Below are 18,830 nucleotides of genomic sequence, written 5' to 3' on the forward strand. Positions count from 1 at the left end.
CCCGACGTCCCCAGCCATAAACTTCTTGGGATCAAATTGGATCATTCGCAATCCTGAGCGCCCCATAGGCGTCACCTCAGACAACGCCTCTCCTCATTTGGGCCCGTTTAGAGCATGCTGACAGGAACGGTGATCGGCTGTCACTGTTGCTGCTCTATGTAAGGCTCCTTTTTTTACGTCTCCTGCAGCGGTACGGGCTCCGAGCCTAAGACGAGCTCTGACGTACAAGAGAGCGTACAGGCTCAAGCTTTGCGCAGTTGTCTGGGGCTTCCAAGGTGCGCGTCTAGAAATGTAACTCTCTATGAAAAGCGAGGTGCTTTTAACCCACCACTTTTGCATGCTGTAGTGGGGAGGATAAGCATATTATACACGCGACTGACGATGATTATGATGGTGGTGATGATGATGACGACTCATAAACCATATTGGAGGAGCTAAGCTACCTTTCATTAGCCCTGATCAAAATTTAATTGCAGAATGCGGAGGAAACAGAGCGACTGGACTTGAACTAAAAGCAATCATCGGGAATTACCTTTATTCTTACTTTAGTTCACTAATACCCCTCGTATGCGTGCTTCCTTAATGAATGTGGATGCCCCACGTATACAATAACCGTCTATTATTTGTTTTCTTCGTGTTTTTTTCTCGTAAGTGAGTTAATCATGAAGTGAGGTGTGATACATTTTTTAGCTCGTAATTTATAATCCTTTTTATCTCTGTATTGCAGTCTTCACAGCTGTTCGAGGGCAGAATCGCCGAAGCCAACCAGGTAAGGAATTACTTTTAATTTGCATTATCCCGTGTTTCCCTGTCGTTGCTGAATCGTTACGTTACTACCGTTCTTGTGTTGATTTTTGTACCTTGTATCCGTTCCTGTGTCTTGTATCAGTGACTTGTATTACTCAATCTCTCTAGGGATGCTTGCTAAGAAAAAAATTGTTTCTAATTGAGCTATTAAAAGAGAAAAGTCAACAGCAGAGACACTGGCTCCCGGTTCGCAACTTTTTTTTTTTTCTTCACAACTGCTCAACAATGGTTCTTCCTTCTTTTTGTTATGCCGAGCAGTTTTTCACTGGGCGCACAGATTTATGACGCCCATAATGTGTTTTTGAACGTATAGTAAAACGAGCGTCTGCAAGCGGCTACACCATCGGAAGCGTCCAGTCAGTATAAATTTAAATAGTACTGCCGCATCACGATCTGATCGATGTTAAAAAAAATCATCGATTATGCGAAAATGCAAGCCCTGCGCAACTATTTCAAACAGCTTACGAGCCTCCGTGAAATGGTTCTTTCTTCCATGAGCCGTCTAGTTTTAAAGCGAAGCTTTAATGTTCTCGCTGATGGCGTCTGTAACGCGAAAACGCCGAAGTTAAAAGAAAAAAAAACGCTTCTCGTGGCTGTAATCGAACGTGGGTGTCGGAGGAACCGACAGAGAAAAGGAGCCGCACAGCCAGTTGCCCGATTCCTCGGGAAGAACACATTTGTACTGATGCCTTCTACCACCTGTTTGTCTGTAGAACATGAGGGCATCAACTCTGGTCGCCTACTGCCAAGTATACTCGGTGACCACCGGAAGTTGCCGCTGTGCCTTATCACCGTAGCCGGATGTTTCTCCGCGTGGCGCAAGTAGGGCGTTACTGGGAATATTTTGAACATGGCGTGAGCCGTTCCCGTGATTTTTTAGACTTAATATGCTTATAAACGACTCCAGTGACGACAAACAAACTGCGTGAGACAAGGCAGACGATATCACGCATTCATAGCAATCCCCTTTCAAAACGCGCGAGCACTGACGTCACGGGTCCGGCGCTTTGGCGGAGGGATACACTACATGAGGTGGTGCCGTTCTTGAGTTGTAACCGAGTATAGTTCCTTCCTCCTGCTCGACCTTTGCATCTTGGCGGCGGGGGGAGTGTGTTAATGCATTATAAAGAGGCGGCTCGCACGCGCACTGGGGCACGGGCATAGCTCGCTCCTCGCCCTCGTGGCAGTGGCTTGCGTTCAGCCCCAAGGAATCGGGCGGCCGGCTGCGTGTCTCTCTTCTCGGTCGCTTTCCGCGACACTGAGTCCCTCGCGTTATGAAGTCGGAGTCTATGCGATTGCTCCATTTCGGCATGGTCGAAGCGGTCGGGAAAACTAAGGCGACAACCAAAGAATCCGTCTCGAAAAGCTTCGCGTTTAATCATCGCCGTCGTTTGATGGAGGGGTGCATGATTCTTTCGAATCCACTTCAGCAGCGCCACCGCGGTACGCCTGGACCTTATTCCTATCGGCACGGGGCTCCATTTCGGAGACGACGGACTTTTGTGCTGAAATCGTAGCAGGGTCGCGGATCATTTCAGCGGTGTCTGGCGCCACAGAACGCCGCTCATTTGGACGGCGTTTCTGCGGACAATGCCTTTTTTTTTTGTGTTGCCAGAATATTTTTCAAGTGTACATCCCACAAAACCAAAACGTAAATTAACCTGTCTCCGTACATTTCCAGAATATTTGCTCTGAAATCTTCCTAAGATTTCTTTGCTACTGCAAAAGCAAAGTGAAAATTCGATGACTTATACCGGCACCCGTGCGTTGGTGAAGTTTTTAGGGCTGTTTATGTAGTTTTAGTTCGTAGGAGACTGTTGTTGCTGAAGTATTTTTACGACCACACAGTTCCGCCAGTTTAGGTCGTCTTCAAAACGGCGGCGCTGCCAGAAAAGAGGCGAGAGAGAATTTCCGCCAATATATTTCGCAAAAAAAAAAAAAAAAAAAAAGAACACGACTGGCGTACGAGTGAACGTATACTTCGCGCAGCTGGGTGTTTATTTTCGGCAAGCCGCGTTTCTGCTTTCCGTGTTTCGCAATCCGGTAATCCGACAGCGCCACCTGCAGGCCGTTGCTTTGAACCCTAACCGCTGTATCGGTGCACGTTCATACACACCGCTTCATTCGCGCGTGGTTTAAAGGGGTCATGAAGACAAAATAAAAGTTTGGTTCATTAAGAGGTTGCTTTGTCTCAACAACAGTCATACCAATTTTGTTTCAAACTTTAAACAAATATTCCAGATATTAGAGAAAATATACGAAGCAGTGGCGACTCCCCGGACACTTTCCGACGATTTTCTATGACGTCACAGAATCTTGTTTGCGCGATCGGCCGTGAACGTAAGCCACCACCAACGTATACATGACCGGGCGATTGCAGTGGGGTCTCTAGTTCTCGATCGTATCACTTGCATGCTAACGTGAAGTTTGCTCTGTTTTTAATTATTGATTCTATGGCGTCATTCCTGACCCTGTTACGTCACTGTAGCGCGAAATTTGAATCTTTCAATATTTCTTGCGTTTTTTTTTTTTCGGTTGCAAAACGTCTTTAGTGGCTGGGATTGAGCTGAGTGAGTTTCAAAGGCTAGTTCTTTCAAGCTGGCCAAAGCTGCATTTTGTCTTCGTGGCTCCTTGAAAGGGACCCTGCAACACTTTTTTCAACTTTTTTTTGAAATCTTAGATGCTTGCAGAACGTAGTCACCCAACACACCCCAGTACTTAGATTAGGGGGTCACAAAGTACCTCAGCCAAAAATTACTGCTCTATGCCCATCAGATAACTCTTAAACTCGCTCAAAAGATTTTTCTCTCTTTCCCGGTCTTGACGTTCTTCGACGGCTCGAATTACGTCACTAAGGCCATGTAGCGGCTGTTGGCCGGTTTTCCTTTAGTTGCAGCGATGAACGCTTTTCGATAGCAACTTAAAAAAAGCCACAAAAACAAAGCAGTAATGGAAGGCGTATCTGGTGCGACGAGCAAATCATGCAGTGCCGCTCCGTGCTGGCGATAACTACAGCTTTCGCAGTGGTTTCAGACGCGAAGGAAAGAATGAAAGCGCTTATCGAAAGTGTCGCAGAGTCCCTTTAAATCCCTGTTTTACGCGCCGAAGCTACTACTTGACCGTGAAGCGCACCGTGGTCAAGCCTGGCTACGAAAGCTCGGCCACCTCAATGGCGTTTCAAGGTCACTTCTCAAGGGCCTCATATATGGGTGAGGCGGTTGGTCGCAATCTATACGGCCATCAGTGTTTTTTTTTTTTTTTTCTTGCATGCCTGCTAAACTGCGCGTTTTACGGCATGCCAGCGTGCCGGGGCTTATAGCGGTTCTCCAACGTCCGCAACCGTAGTAGACGTCGAAGCAGACGACTACGCGTAACAGCAACCATCGATCATATTCGTTCACAAATTTCAAATGATTCGCCCGGAGAGACAGCGCGTGGCCCATCCAATGAGAGTGGACAGAGGTGATACGTTTGCGTAGCAGTTCGGCAAGAAAAAGTGCAGATAAATGCTCCTTTAGATTGTTTATGCGATCTGACAAAAGTGCAGATACGTCATAGACCGCCGAAAGCCTCGCTGCAAAATCCCTAGACCAAATAAAGTCATCAGACTCGTGTGGTACATTCCTTTTGCAGTATACCGAAGGGGTTCGGAGATGTCCGCCGTTTCGATTTCGACGAGTATTTTTTAAAAGTCCCCCAAAACGGTACATTCCTCGCCGCCTATTGGAAGGGAGCATGTATTGTTAATCTATAGAGGTTCCCTGCTCACAATAAGACCCCAGAATACTTCCGGCCAATTTCTTTCCATATATGTACTGCTTCTATGCTGTGCACAAAACCCCGGGTGGTCGACTCCGACTCGTCTTGTCAATTTAAGGCTATACGCTCCGGAATCTGCGCTGGGAAGAGGCCCAGTGGGTGTTGTTCAGTTGAGTAAGGCTTTTAATGTCGTCTACCACAAGCTATTGTTTTAAAACTGCTTAAGCTAAATGAGTATTTCACTACACATTTTTTCAAGTAAAATAAGCCATGTTTTGTAAGTAAGTAGGCAGTTTTCCCTCTCCTATGAGTGTATACCAATGGTGTCCCTAAATGTTCTGCCTTTGGCCCTCCCGCTTTTCAAGTCTTATAAATGATATTAGGGAGTTTTAGAATAGGGGGCCCCAACGCTCTGGGGCCCCCAAGCGTCTTGGGGCGTCGTACTGCGCATGCGCAGAACCCAAGCCGTCCTTGGGGTTTTGGGTTTGCGTTTAGCGCTCACGCTATTTTGCTGAAATAGCGGGCGCCCCAAAGCTGGAGTCTGCGTTCTTGCGTCGCTCTCGCAGCCAGCGAGACTGCGCGTGACCATGGCTGAAGCGAAACCTGCGGCTCGTCACCCGATCAACTACGACGATCGCTGAGCTGAATTTGTTGATTCCGCGCGTCGTTCGCTAGATATGGATAAAGCAGGTAATCGTGAAGCGTTTTCTGCCTTCAGAAACAGTCCGCGCACACGCCGGCCGCGCCTGCCAGCTCGGCACGCTCAGCGGCTCGAACCGGCGCAGACCACGGTAGCAACCGCTTGTCGCTGCTCTTCCGAATCAATCTGATCGCTAAAAAGAAACTCCACATGCGAGAAAGTAAGTGTTAGTGTGATGAAAAATTGTGCTAGGGCCTGTTGTCAGGGCTTATTTTAAAAGCGGCGATCAGATATCTGCCGCGATGCTAAGCCTACGCTGAGCGGCCGCGGACGTTCGGCGATCCGACCGATCGCCGCGGCGCGCGGTGCGCGGAGCGGCTGAGAGATGGCGCTACCTGCGCGGAAGCGTCGAAACAGGCAATGCAGATGTCTTGGTCACCGATCGCTGAAACGGCAGTTATAGCTGAAATACACTTCCACATGCGAGAAAGTGGATGATAGTGTGGTGAAAAGTTGTGTTATGGATTGTCATTCGCAGTTGCACAGATAGCGGCGATCAAATTTTCGCCACGACGCTAAGCCTAAAGTTTCCATCACCCGAGCCGAGCTGAGCAACGCAAGCCGGTTGCGGGCTGTCGGGGGCGCCCCTCTTCTAAAACTCTCCGCGCGCGAGCGCCTTGCGTTTGGGTTCCCCTAACTTCTTGGGGGCCCCCAACGCCGGCTTCCCCTATTCTAAAACTCCCTATTTTCTCAATATTCTCGTTTGCTCCACATGCAGGTTCGTCAAAGTATTCAAATTTGTTGCAAAGCGCTGGTGGCTGTGCCGCCATCTCGAAAGCGATTACGTCCATTTTTCTCGGGTATACGCGCAATTACATCCTCGTATATACATATAAAACTAGGGCAACGGCATCGATGCCTGTTAAATTGATGTCTACATTGTCATCATTCAAAAAGTCACTTAAATGTTTTCTGTAAAGTGATTATCTGCCTGTTTTGGGGCTTTTTTTTTGGGGTGGGGGGGGGGGGCTTAGGGTTTTCGGGTTTGTGGTTATATAATTTAGATAATTGTATTTTGATCGACAATTTCCGCTAATAAGTAGAAAATGCGATTTTTTTCTTTTGTCTTTTTCTTTTTCTTTTATCTTCGCGTTGCTTTTCGTTGCCTGCTGTTCGCTTATAATGATTACTCACCCCAATATATTGTATAATTAATTGTCATTCACTCGTATTACATGTTGCTTGTTTACTTGATCTAATTAATTGTTTGTTATTATTCATCGAGGGTCCCGTTACAGTTTTGAACTTTGTGACCCTCGTCTGTATAATACTATGTTACTGTACCACTTTTTTGGAATGACTAATAAACTGAAACTGAAACTGAAACAGACGATAAAAATGGGACCAATTGCGGTTAGGAAATCGTGTAGCTTACGTGAAACGTTTGATACACGGACCCATTCGGTAACTCCCAGTTTCTCCGTGACATTATGCCCCCTGCTACTCAAACCCAATCCACTTCTACCCCCCAAAATTACTCCCCCATTTCCCAGCACCCAGTGTGTTTGACTGCTCGGGTGACGCCATAAACGTGGATATCTTTATCCCCGTCGATATATATCATAGATAATTAGCCGTTTTTCGATGCCGTTGCTACAACCACCAGGATTGGAAAAATTGCCGTGAAATGAATTTTAAAGACCCCACGTTTGTCCTTTAGAATTAAATGATGATTCGTTAAGCTAATTCCCTCGGAAGTACGCTAAGTCACCAACGGAAAGCTATCGTGCTTAGTTTGTCAGTCTACTTTTGACAACGTCCAGGCCAACTTACTCGTAAATATAGTCGTAAACAAACGTTAAAAAGTCGAGTTCAATCCAATCCGATCCAGTGGAAGACGATCCGCTGCGTTGTGCCAGCCACGAAAGCGCTGGGCTCGTAAGATCGTTTCATGTTAAAACTAAGATTATCCTGTTCTCATATAATAATAACGGTAAGATACTACTGCGCCTAGAGGATTTTAATGACATACACAGTTAACTTCGACAGTAAGCGTAAACTCACCGTACATTATGGTAATTAATTGTCGGTCCCTTCAATACCCTGTCAAGGGATACACATCGGAGAGCCATGCTCTCTTTTCAAGCTTTACCCGACTGCCACAATTCATCAGCTTGCATATGTTTCTGTATACTCAGCAGTAGCAATACACAGCTGTAAGCTAACAGTCCCCAAAAATGTTAGTCTACCTTTAAGTGTCGCTTACGCAGTAACGGTAAATCTAACGTTGGCTCCTTCTCCGTGTTTACCCTACCGTGCGTAACCACCAGGCGAAATAAGCCAGGCCTTCTCGACCCCTTCCCAACCACTCACAGTGGCGTTAAACTTCATGTGCTGTAAAAGTCTGCCAACAGCGCAATTTTTTTTTTCATAATTCTAAATGTCTAAGCGCCTTGTGGCCTATATACAGACTCCAGCGCATCTACAATCGGTATTCTGAAAAGACACATTTTATGAATACCCAACTTTGTTTTCTATGCACGCCTGTGAGCCTACCCTGACGTAACTGATTTCATCATTATTTTTGCACACATGATCTATGGCTTGTATTCGTTATCTTCTTCCCACAGCATGAAACGTGAAGAAATCCCACCCAGTATTTTTTTTTGGCGATTAGCATATCACATCGTTATAGTATATATACATATAACGTTATTATATGTAGCGTGTGCTCTAGTATTAAGACACAGAGCCACAGGCGTCACAAGAGGCGTCACTATGCATTGCAGTCGTTTGTTTGCTTGTGGGTTGTTGTACCGCGCAAGCAGTAGTTCATCTTTTTATTTGGTTGTGATGCGAGACTTGTACACCGTAATCTACTAAACCTCACTTTTCTTGGAGGGTAGGATCCATGAACCAGCACAAATGCCCTTATTTATTTATTTATTTATTTATTTATTTATTTATTTATTTATTTATTTATTTATTTATTTATTTATTTATTTCCACTGTCCTTGTTCTACACTTCTGAGACACCGGATTCTTTTCAAACAGGTATGTACGACCCCTCGGATCCTTGCTTGTACGGCGACTCGGCGGCGTGTCAGCTGTCTTGCTACCAGTCCCACCACTCACCCGGAGCCTGCCTCGGCTACCGTTGCACCTGCCAACCAGGTCTCATGTACCCGACCGGGCCGCAGCGGCCACCCCGGGACGGAAGAGCCCGCTACATGAGTGAAGAGCCCCGTAAGAGACCCCATTTGCCATTCTCGCGAGGGGGAAGTGTGGGCAGTGAGCGAACCTTAATAAAGGGGCCATGGAGACAGAATACAACTTCAGCTCATTAAAAAGGCTGCTCTGTCCGATGACAATGATAGCAGTTCTATCGCAAACACCAAAGAGGAGGAGGAATAAATGTTTATTTCACGAGCGCTGGTGCTGCTGTTAGGGCACCCGCCCGGTGGGGGGCGTCCCTAGTCCGGTATGGCCTGGCCTGTATGCCCTGGTCCGGTATGCCCTGTCCGGTATGCCCTGGCTTTGGCTGGCAGTCCAGGCCCGATTCACCAGTATGCGCTGGGTCCCAGGGTCCGCACTTCTCAGGCAGGCCACCCACTGCTCGTAAGAGGGGGAAGGGTTGGGGGGTAGGCCTGGGGTTCATCCGCACTCCCATACTTGGTGGTATAGGATGCCGGGTAAGGAACAGAAATTACAGGTGGCCGGGTACATTGTGGGGTAGATTGCGTGAAGAATGGGGCGATGAGGATAGGAGTTTGTATTCTTCTCAGGCTGCTGGCTTCTTGTCTCGATAGCTGAGGATGTGGAGCTGGGAATATTCTTCTGCTTTGGCGATAGGGGGCCAGAATATCGCCACATTTTACGAGAGGTCCTGTTTAGGAAGCAGCAGGCGATTTTCGTCCCTCGTAGATAATGGCCCGGTGTACGTGCGCGCGGGCAGCGGCATGGGCCGCCTCATTACCGGCGAGGGATGTGTGTCCGGGTACCCAGACGATTTCTATTTTGGGTAGCTGAGCCTTGGTTTCGAGGATGCGGAGGGCTGTTTTGGAGATGCGTCCCCGTAGATAACTGCGGCACAAAGAAATAATGAAGATACAACGGAAAACTGATGCACCACTGGCCACTCCCCAGCCATTTTCAGACGATATCTATATGACGTCACAGAATCTTGTTTGCAGTCGAGAAACGTGCCGTTCGATCGCATCACTTCAATGCTAACGTGTAATAACTATGGCTTCGGTACCGGCCCACGTTACCGCTTGTGTCCATAATACGTCACTGTACCGGGAAATTTGAAAGTCTTACAATATTTTTTGCGTTTTTCTTTCAGTTAAAAAAAGTCCTTCGCGGCCGGAATTGAGCTAAGTGAGTTATTAAAGGCTGGTTATTCACAAAAGGCAAGGCAGATTGAAACGAATAGATGGAGAGAAAAAAAAATGGAAGCTAAAACGTCGTTAGAGATGTACAGGGCTGAGAAATTGAACACCAGAAAGGAAAATTTCTACGATAATTCCCAGGGCAGTGCTTTGGTTTTTGGGCCTAGAACAGGTTGCTCGCGAATTAATAGCTTTGTGGGGAAGTATTCACAAAATGACGGGGTATGCGCGGTCAGCGGAAAAGAAACAGAAACTATGCGGCACGTAGTATTAGAATGTGAGGGTATCCATCCAAATCTACACGAGGGAAATATTCGGCTTCCAGAAGCCCTAGGATTTAAGGGTAGCACAGAGGAAGTTAACTTCAAGGCTTTCGAGGCGACTAAAAGAAGATTAGAATTCTGGTGGATGAAAACCAGAGAGGGGAATATTGCCTAGGACAGTTACCACGTGTAACTGAAAAAAAAAGTTTGTACCTAATAAGCTTTTTGTGCTTGCCCTAAGCAGCGCTAGTACCAAACCAAGAGTTTAAAACGTGGGTATATTAGTCCTTTTTGGTAAGATGACATGTCATCACCCCGCTACAAAGGGGAACCAATAGCAATCATCATCATCAAACTGAAAAAGTATTTTGTCTTCATGTGCCCTTTAAGCTGAGCCTCATAAGTTTCGTCGTTCATTCGACCTTCAACGTCCGTGAGAAAATTCCGCTGTCTCCAACGTGTAAAAAAATTCTCCTCAGAAAGCGTTCCATAGGAAGAGGTGTTCCATAGCATGAGCGTACACCCGGCAGTAGTGAGAGGTGCCCGTCCGCGCCAGTACACCACAGACAAAGGGAGCAGGAAAAAAAACGTGTCGAACGAGCGAACATATGAGCAGCGCAGCAAATGGAAAAAAATCCCGGTTCACCGCCACCAACGTGAAACCTGGGGAGGGGCGAAGCATGCAGTGTATATGTTTATTCAAAGAGTGGAAATCTCTCTCTCGCCACACGGCGAGCGCTGATTGGGAGCCGGAGTAGCGCCGGTGGGAGGAGCAATCGCGCACTTGCTGAGGCGGTGGCGCCCTCTCTTGCTTTGACCTGGATTTAAGCACTTAAATGAGAGACAGACTGGCCGTAAGCTCTCTTCGTGTCACACGCCGCAGCAGGCTCAGAAGTATGCTTCACAGGAGAAAACCTGGCATTTGAAACCAATTTCTAGACGGAATTTAACAAATTTGTGTTCTTAATGCAATTATATCCTGATTATTTCTGTATTTTTAATTAGTTTAAATTTAGTTTATTTTGAACCGGCTTTATCCATTCGTCACTTGTTTTCTGACCACCGTTTGACAAGTTGATTTACCGTGACGACATGAGACGACGAGAGGAGACGCCGACAGCCTGAACCCCTAAGGAGCTTGGCCTCTAAAATTGTGAATGGAGAAGCGAATTCGTGTGGAAGTCAATATAACAGTTGCTGGTAAAATAGTCACGCCAGAAGAGAAAGAAAGATGTCGACGGTGGACGTGAATGTGGAAAAAGAGAAAGTGAAACAAAGAAAACGCGTTTTTCTTTAACGCATCACCCCTCAGACTTTCGCCTTCAATTCTAATTAGGGCTAACATAAGAAACCTCGTGCGTTTTTTTGTGAACTTTGTACTCCTTTAATCTAGGGTTTCACTAACAAGGCGACTCACTTCCTGGGCGCGCTGAATGTATACGACGTTTCCCCAAGGTGAGCTGCCTGTGTTGCCTCCTGCGCCCTAGTGGGGTGCGCAGTGGAAGGGGTGTGAGGAGGTATGGCAGGACATTCCTATGCATATATACGTTCTCCATTGCGATATCCGTCGCAGTGTCAAAGTCTTGGAGGAACATCGAGGCCATTGCAGGCATTTAGTAGAGGAGGTGTCACTTGCTGGTATCAAGAGTTTGTTGGTCTGTTCTTATGGAAACGGTAGTGTCTTCCCTCGCGGTAAAGCTGGATTAAGAGGATCGAGGGAGGTCTTGTTTGTAACGCGCTGATTGAGTATATCTAAGGACTTCTCTCTCATTCACTTGGGGTGTGATCGGGAACAAAAGTAGCGCTCGGCTTTTTATAGGTTTCTTATGCGGAATTCTTCACATTTGCTTTTTTTGCATTTGTACGGGTGCCATTTGTGAGCAAAACCCAACCCAACATACCAAAAAGCCTAACATGAACTGAAAAGTTACCGCCAAACCAAGATCCCCCCGCAAGTACTGTTAGGGTGCAGGCGTCTAAAAACCCATACAGATGTCTAAAAAGTCGTATAAGTTAGGGTTTACGACTTTCTAGACGTCTGTATTGGTTACATTCTTAAGCAGAAACCAGTTTGATATTCTGTTGGCCCTACGAAGTGATCAAGTTTTAAAAGCCAATTTACTCCATTTTGTTTTCCCAAGAGTGTTTTTCCCGAAAACTCAAACTTAGGGAGCTTCTTCACCATGAAACGAATGGACACCCGAAATTTGAAGTTTCTACATTTCAAGTCACTGAGTGAGTGAGTGAGTGAGTGAGTGAGTGAGTGAGTGAGTGAGTGAGTGAGTGAGTGAGTGAGTGAGTGAGTGAGTGAGTGAGTGAGTGAGTGAGTGAGTGAGTGAGTGAGTGAGTGAGTGAGTGAGTGAGTGAGTCGGGATATTCTCTTCATAGGTATAAGTTTGAGGCTCGCGGAACACGATTTCCGGCGGGGGCTGACAACGTGCCGGTGTCTGCTACGCAGGGGAGGTCCCGTGCATGATGGGCGGCGACCAGAGGTGTTCCCAGTTTTGCGTCGACAACACGGGCTACGGAGGCCAGTGTCAAGGAATGGCCTGCAAGTGCTTTGCCATGAATGGGTAAGGCAGGGCGAAGGAGTCACCTGCCCGCAACAGACGATATAGGCGAGCGGTAAATTGATTTGATTGGTTGACTGTGCGGTTGAACGCCCCGAAGGTGTACACCTGGGCCTGGGCTATGAGGCACGCCGTAGTGGAGGGCTCCTTGTTAGTTGTGACCACCTGGGGAGATGTTTAACGCTCGCTCGCTGGACCCAAACAGAGCCACACGGCGTACCGTCGTAGAGGCTGTCGTCGCGGCGTAACCCGGAGGCTTCGAAAGCCAAGCGGTTTATATAGCCAAAAGCGTTCGAAACTCGTGAACAGCTGGGTCTTGTCATACATATCCCCGTTTTTTAGCGCAATGAAACTGTAGGTACATCAAAAGATATGTAATTAACCGCCAGCGCCCGCGTTCATTTAGTTAGGAACGCTCGTTGGGATGGTTTTCACGATAGTAAGCGAAAAAAAGTGGCAGTGCAACGCCGGCACGTGCGGGAGGAAAAGCAAGCACAAAAAGGACAGAACTCCCGCTGGCGTAGTTCCAGACAGGGGGCGCGCGAGCACTGCGAAGGCGGGAAATTTGAATTGCATTGGGTGGCAGCAGTGAGCTGGTAAGGGCGCTACAGCCCATTATGGCGAATCGCTGCTCTTCACTTCCGACCGCTTTCACATTGAGCGGAATACTGCTTAATTTTTTTTGCTTTTCGCCTCCGTCCGAAAAACACCCTTGGCGGCCGGAATCGGACCTGCGTCATCGGGCTCGGCAGTACAATGCCTTAGCCACTAAGCCAACGCGATGGGTCGCGAGCTGGAAAGTGGGAACCTGGACAGCCAAAATTGCAGATTCGACGCGGTTAAAGCTGAAAAATAGATGACATCGTCAGTGATTACCACCCTGACGCATAAAAAATCGGTTCAGCAGTACCCTATCCTTCATTTTGTGCCTGCGTGGACGCTTTTAACACAGCTGGTCACTTCTGAGGGTCGAATAACCCAAGCCCTACTGCCACCATGGTTTCGAAACGGACAGGCTTCTGACAGAGTCATAAGCCACGAGTATTCTTTGTTCTATTTCATGGTATTTAGTACGCGTATGTACTAGAATGACATGCGCGAATGATGTAATAAATCTGCATCAGTTCGTCCCATAATTTTTGGACTACCCATCCATTTATCCAGTCTCTGTCTATCCATCAAATGTATCTGTCCATCTCTGCGGGTATCCACGCCTGCTCAGTCACGCGGTTTATTTAGCTTTTTTGTGTACCCTGTAAGCAAAGTTAAATGGTTGAGTTAAGAAGAAAGCTGGGCAACTTTGGGTCTGGGTGGCATTCGAACCAGGGACCTCTGGAATGCGACACAAGCACGCATACTGCGGAGACCCACCTGTCTAATGCAGTGCAGGCTCCCAAGGGGCCCACCACGGGTTCGAGCGATCCAAGCCGTAAGGAAGGGTCGGCCTTCGCCACGCGTGTGCAGTCAATCCGTGAGGACGACATGGCACCTTAGAATTGCTTTTATTGTATGGTTTTCCATGATACAACAAGCAGTCCTGGGGCGGTACTCTCGTGTTTGTCCGTTTTGAAAACGTCCGTTTTGTGTCCGTTTCGCAGAGACGTACTTCCAGTTGTAGGTGGGATTTGGATTGACTTACGCGCAACTGTTCTTGTAAACACATTTTAAACGACTACACCTATTTTAAACTATCTTTTATGTGTTTATTGGTCAACCAGCGAACCAACAACAAGGCGACGAAAATTCGTCTGCTCCTAATCGTCTGCTCCGAGAAGCCGCCGCTCAAAGCTCCGCCGTGCTTGCTATGCGTCACATCCGGGTGTTCGCTTTTAGCCAATCAGGGCTTGCTCAAAACGGACAGTTTTGAAACGGACACAAAACAGACAAAAAACGAGAATACCACCCCTGGTATAACACTCCTGGTCTTGGGGCCGGAAGAGGGTACCTACCAGCCGTATGCGTCAAGCTACAGAGCCTGACCCCGCGGGAAAATCAGCAGCTGTTTTCCCAGCGGCGTAAGCCGCCGACGCACTGCAGGAGGTGGATTCCGGGGATAACCGGAACAGCTCCCCAGAGTGACGGAGCAGCCTAAAAGCAGCCTATAACGGCTCAAACCACCTGCCCAAGCAGGGAGCGCGAAGTCACGGGGTGCTTGCAAAACCGACTCCTGGAGCGCACGCCGATGTCACCCTCGTGGGAGTACGGCGGCTGCTTCAAGAAGTAACAAAACCTTCATGTGGGCCAGTCGGTACATTGTGCTAAAAAAATTACTCGGAGCTAAAACAGGGACGAAGAAGAAACACGTCTTCTTCGTCGTCCCTGTTTTAGCGCCGAGTAATTTTTTTGTTTTAGCTTCAAGAAGCTGCGAAGCGAGCAGCATGCATCGTACCCGACTGAGTCGGAAGCCCGGCAGTCTCTGTCGCACTCGTCGCTGGTTAATGAACAAACACCCCTTGTCTGCCCGCCAGACGCCACGTCCCTAGAGGACGTGGCGTCTGTCTGTCTGTCTGTCTGTCTGTCTGTCTGTCTGTCTGTCTGTCTGTCTGTCTGTTTCTCTCCCTCTCTCTCTCGCTCTTTCTCGGGCGACCCAGGAGCACCGCGTACGTCCGTGAGCGAGTTCCCTTCAGCGGGGCCACTATGCCACACTCCACGTGGCCTACGGACCACCGGGCAATGGCCAACCCGTGCCCCCTCACAGGGAGAGGGGGCGCAAGGGGTAATCCTCGCCCCGCTGGGAGATGGGAGGGCGGAATATGCGTGCAGGAGCAGTCTACATTACCATCCCCATAATATACCCACCACCACCACAGCTGTCACTGGACCTAACGACTGCATTTTGGCTTTCGACTTAGAGACGTGTGTTAGCGACATGTACTGGGGCCTACATAAGTTATTTGAGCTTGCTAATTACAGAAGTGGCAATTAGGCGTGCAGCAAAGTTCGTCCAAGCAAAATGTCCTCTCTGCTGGGCGATGTGAACACAGTTTTGTGCTGAGTCATAGTAACTGAGAGACGAAGAAAAAGGCACAAAAGGAAAAGAAAAATTGTATCGTGCAAGTGTAAAGGGGCGCGAAAAGAAAGAGACATGGCGGAGAGCCGCCTCACTAGAGTAACGCCCAGCAACAAGAGAAAGCCTAGCAGAGTTTGGGTTTGGGCCGGTCAGTATCAATGATCCATGATACCGACTGGCATCATGGATCATAATTTTCTGTGCCTGTCCGTTTTTTCCTTCCAACTGTCGTAATTCAAATGTTCCTCATATACTAGCGCCTCATTATACTCAGCGGGAAATGGAGCGGAATATGATAGGTGTAACATTAGGGAGAAGAAGAGAGCAGAGTGGGCCAGGGAACAAACGCGTGTTAAGGACATCTTAGTAGAAATTAAGAAGAAATGGACGTGGTCAGGGCATTTAATGCGAAGGCAAGATAACCGTTGGTCATTAAGGGTAACAGAGTGGGTCCCTGGAGAAGGCAAGCGTTGCAGGGGACGGCAGAAAGTTAGATGGGCAGATGAGATCAAGAAGTTTGCGGGGATAAATTGGTCGCAGTTTGCACAGGACCGGGGTAATTGGAGATCAATGGGAGAGACCTTTGCCCTGCAGTGGGCGCAGATAGGCTGGTGATGATGATGATGATACTAGCGCCATTAAGTGTGATCGTATGTTCATTCACTGAACTTTTTTCTCCCTACGCCAGCACGAAAGGCAATCAGGCCGTTCCGTGGCACGTTGTTAAACCTGGTTTACTGATTGTTATTCGCATTTTTTGTAGCAAGAAGGGAGGGCGAGTTTTGCGTATTCCGATAACAATGTGCGGTGATATAAAATTCGGAATTTGAACGCAGCGGTAATTCAATATTCCGCACAAAGCTGCAAGAGGGAAGACAAATGGGAGGTTGCTTCTGTATAGAAGGTATGGAAGCGAAAGCTTTACCACACCTTGCCCCGCAAGGTCATTCATCGCGTCGCAATGACCTTGAACCGCCGGAGCACAAGTGTGGCAGCTGTGACGTCAAGCCACGTGATACGCTGCGGAAAGGCGTCACAGCTCGCTCGCTCGGAGCCTAGCACCTGCGGTACCACGTGACTAGACGAGGCCTTAACCGCTGCTTGGCCGGCGCTTGGTCGCTCTCTCTCACTATGGGTGACGCGCCGGCTGGTTCGTCTGCGCGTGCGCTTCCCCTTTCGCTCGTGAACTAGGTTCACAAGCGTTAACACTGACCCATCTTTAGTTTTTAGTGCCTGCCGATTCTTGACTACAAAATGTGACATGAACGCCTTAAATCGACGGATATAAATTACGTTTATCGGCCATTGCGTGCATCGTTCCACGTGATCTGATTATTGTTTCCTTGTTTTCTGTGCTATTCCAACAGGCCGTGACCCCGTCGGGCAATATGAGACGTCGTCGTTCCCGATCTCCAGAAGCTGCAACGGCAACCGAAGAAAATACACCAACGATCTGAAACTCCAGTATACAGACATAACCCATGCAAGTTGTATCATGCCGAGAAAATTCCGTGCACACGCGCGTTTTTCAGGGTAGGTTTTTTTTTCTTTCGAAGCGGTATTTCGTAATGCGTAGGTTGTGATCGAAAAAATAAAGCAATTTGAATAAACGAACCATTTAGAAAAACATAGGTTGCATTTTAATGAACAATTAACTTTACGCGAGTGAGTGAGTGTAGACTTTATTAAAATCGCCTGCAGGCGGCCTCCGTTACCGAAGTGCGAGGTTATCGTGTACCACCATGCATGGGCAACGTGAACACGTGTCTGACTCCAGCAATATGATGGAGTTCTGTGCCGGTTAGCTGTGGCAAAAACAGGTACAGTGAAATCTCGTTGGTACGTCTTAGATGCGGAGCATCTCATGCTAGGGGCTGTGTCCCTTCCTCCCTTGTCGTTGTCGTTTTTGTCCGCCGTCCGCACCCCCATTGCGCATGCCTGGCCAGGCACCGCTGATGATGATTGTGGCAGGATGCCCCTAGGGATTGGCCAACCAAAGAATCCATCACGAGACAGCTTCGCGTTCAACCACGGTCGTCATCTTCCCGTAGGGGGACTCGATGAAGAAGGAGAAGAATACAAAGCTGCGAAGAGGAGTGCGTGTACGTTGCTCTCGCCACGTCCTCAGCACCTCTAATAATGATTGTGGCAGGATGCCCCTAGGGATTGGCCAACCAAAGAATCCATCACGAGATAGCTTCGCGTTCAACCACCGTCGCATCTTCCCGTAGGGGAACCGCTAAAGAAGAAGAAGGAGAAGAAGACAAAGTTGTGAAAAGGAGGGCGTGTACGTTGCTCTCAGCCGGTGCACCAACGTCAACAACCTTTACCTCACCAACGCTGACGGAGACTACCGATTCTACCACAGAGACGACAACATCGACAAGAACATGATGGACGAGTTTCGGCGCCTCGAGAACCACCGCCTACTCACCGTCACACAACAGTACTTGCGTGCCTTTGCCACCGGTGTGGACCCGGACGCGGAATTCACTCTGGCGCTAGTAATCACTCAACATAACGGCAACACAATGGAACCACACGGAACCCTCATGATGCTTCGCATCCTCATCAGGGTTCCCCACGGGAAGATGGTGGGGAAGCTGGTTTTCTTTTCACGGGAACCGGAAAAGAAAACGTATGCGAAACTCGTATTATCCAAAGAGGTTAAAAACAGAAAGAAAATATGCATACTCCGTAAGCAACTCTATTTTATTGAGCAACGTTGAAGTTGGTGGTCAATTTGTACGGCCCGTTCTTCATTTCAACGCCCAGGACTACATTTTTCTGTAACGTAAAAAAAAGGAGCTAGCAGTATTTTACGCTTCGCCCGGCGCTGTTTTGTACGACAATTCATGCCGTGAAAGCTTCAATCGGTGAATCCAGCTGCTGAACGCGTGGAAGTCTTCAGTGTGCAAGAAGAGCGCGGATATGTCAACTTTTTCGCGTAGAACTGACCCTTCAACGTTGACTCCTGGCGTTCAAACTTCTTCGAAGCATGTAAGCAGGGCGTCCTCCCGTGCGATTATGATATATTTCGCAAGAAGGCGCAGCGCATCGCCCAACGTATCATCATCATTGGACGGGGCGGCCACGCCTGGCAGCGATGTTTTCGCCGTTAAACCGGCACTGCGACGGCCTCAGCGGCTCCGCAACGTACAGATCGCGCCTGTTTGGGAAGCGGTTAAGATATAGTATAGCGGAGAGTAAACGTAAGATTTTGAAATGTAGGTTAAGATGTACTTTCCCGATCGTATTATCCAATTTTCGGCAAAAATGTGATCGTATTAAACGCACAAATATGCATTATTTCTAAGGGACGTTGACCGGTAATAAAAAAAGAAAAACGTATAAAGCCGAAAAACGTATTAAGCCGAATCGTATCAACGA

The 18,830-nt window shown here is 48.0% G+C and overlaps 1 protein-coding gene across 1 annotated transcript; it reads left to right on the forward strand.

Moving 5' to 3' along the window:
• Window positions 1-8,262: 8,262 nt before the first annotated feature.
• LOC144142998 (uncharacterized) lies at window positions 8,263-17,061 on the forward strand. Its single transcript, XM_077674824.1, has 3 exons — window positions 8,263-8,452; window positions 12,319-12,433; window positions 16,808-17,061. The coding sequence occupies exons 1-3, from the start codon at window positions 8,263-8,265 to the stop codon at window positions 16,812-16,814; spliced, it is 312 nt and encodes a 103-aa protein (XP_077530950.1). The 3' UTR covers window positions 16,815-17,061.
• The last annotated feature ends 1,769 nt before the right edge of the window (window positions 17,062-18,830 follow it).

The sequence above is a fragment of the Haemaphysalis longicornis genome, unplaced genomic scaffold (genome assembly GCF_048455015.1).
Source record: "Haemaphysalis longicornis isolate Haplotype H1 unplaced genomic scaffold, Haemaphysalis longicornis Haplotype H1 scaffold_6, whole genome shotgun sequence".
Classification (NCBI taxonomy): Eukaryota; Metazoa; Arthropoda; class Arachnida; order Ixodida; family Ixodidae; genus Haemaphysalis; species Haemaphysalis longicornis.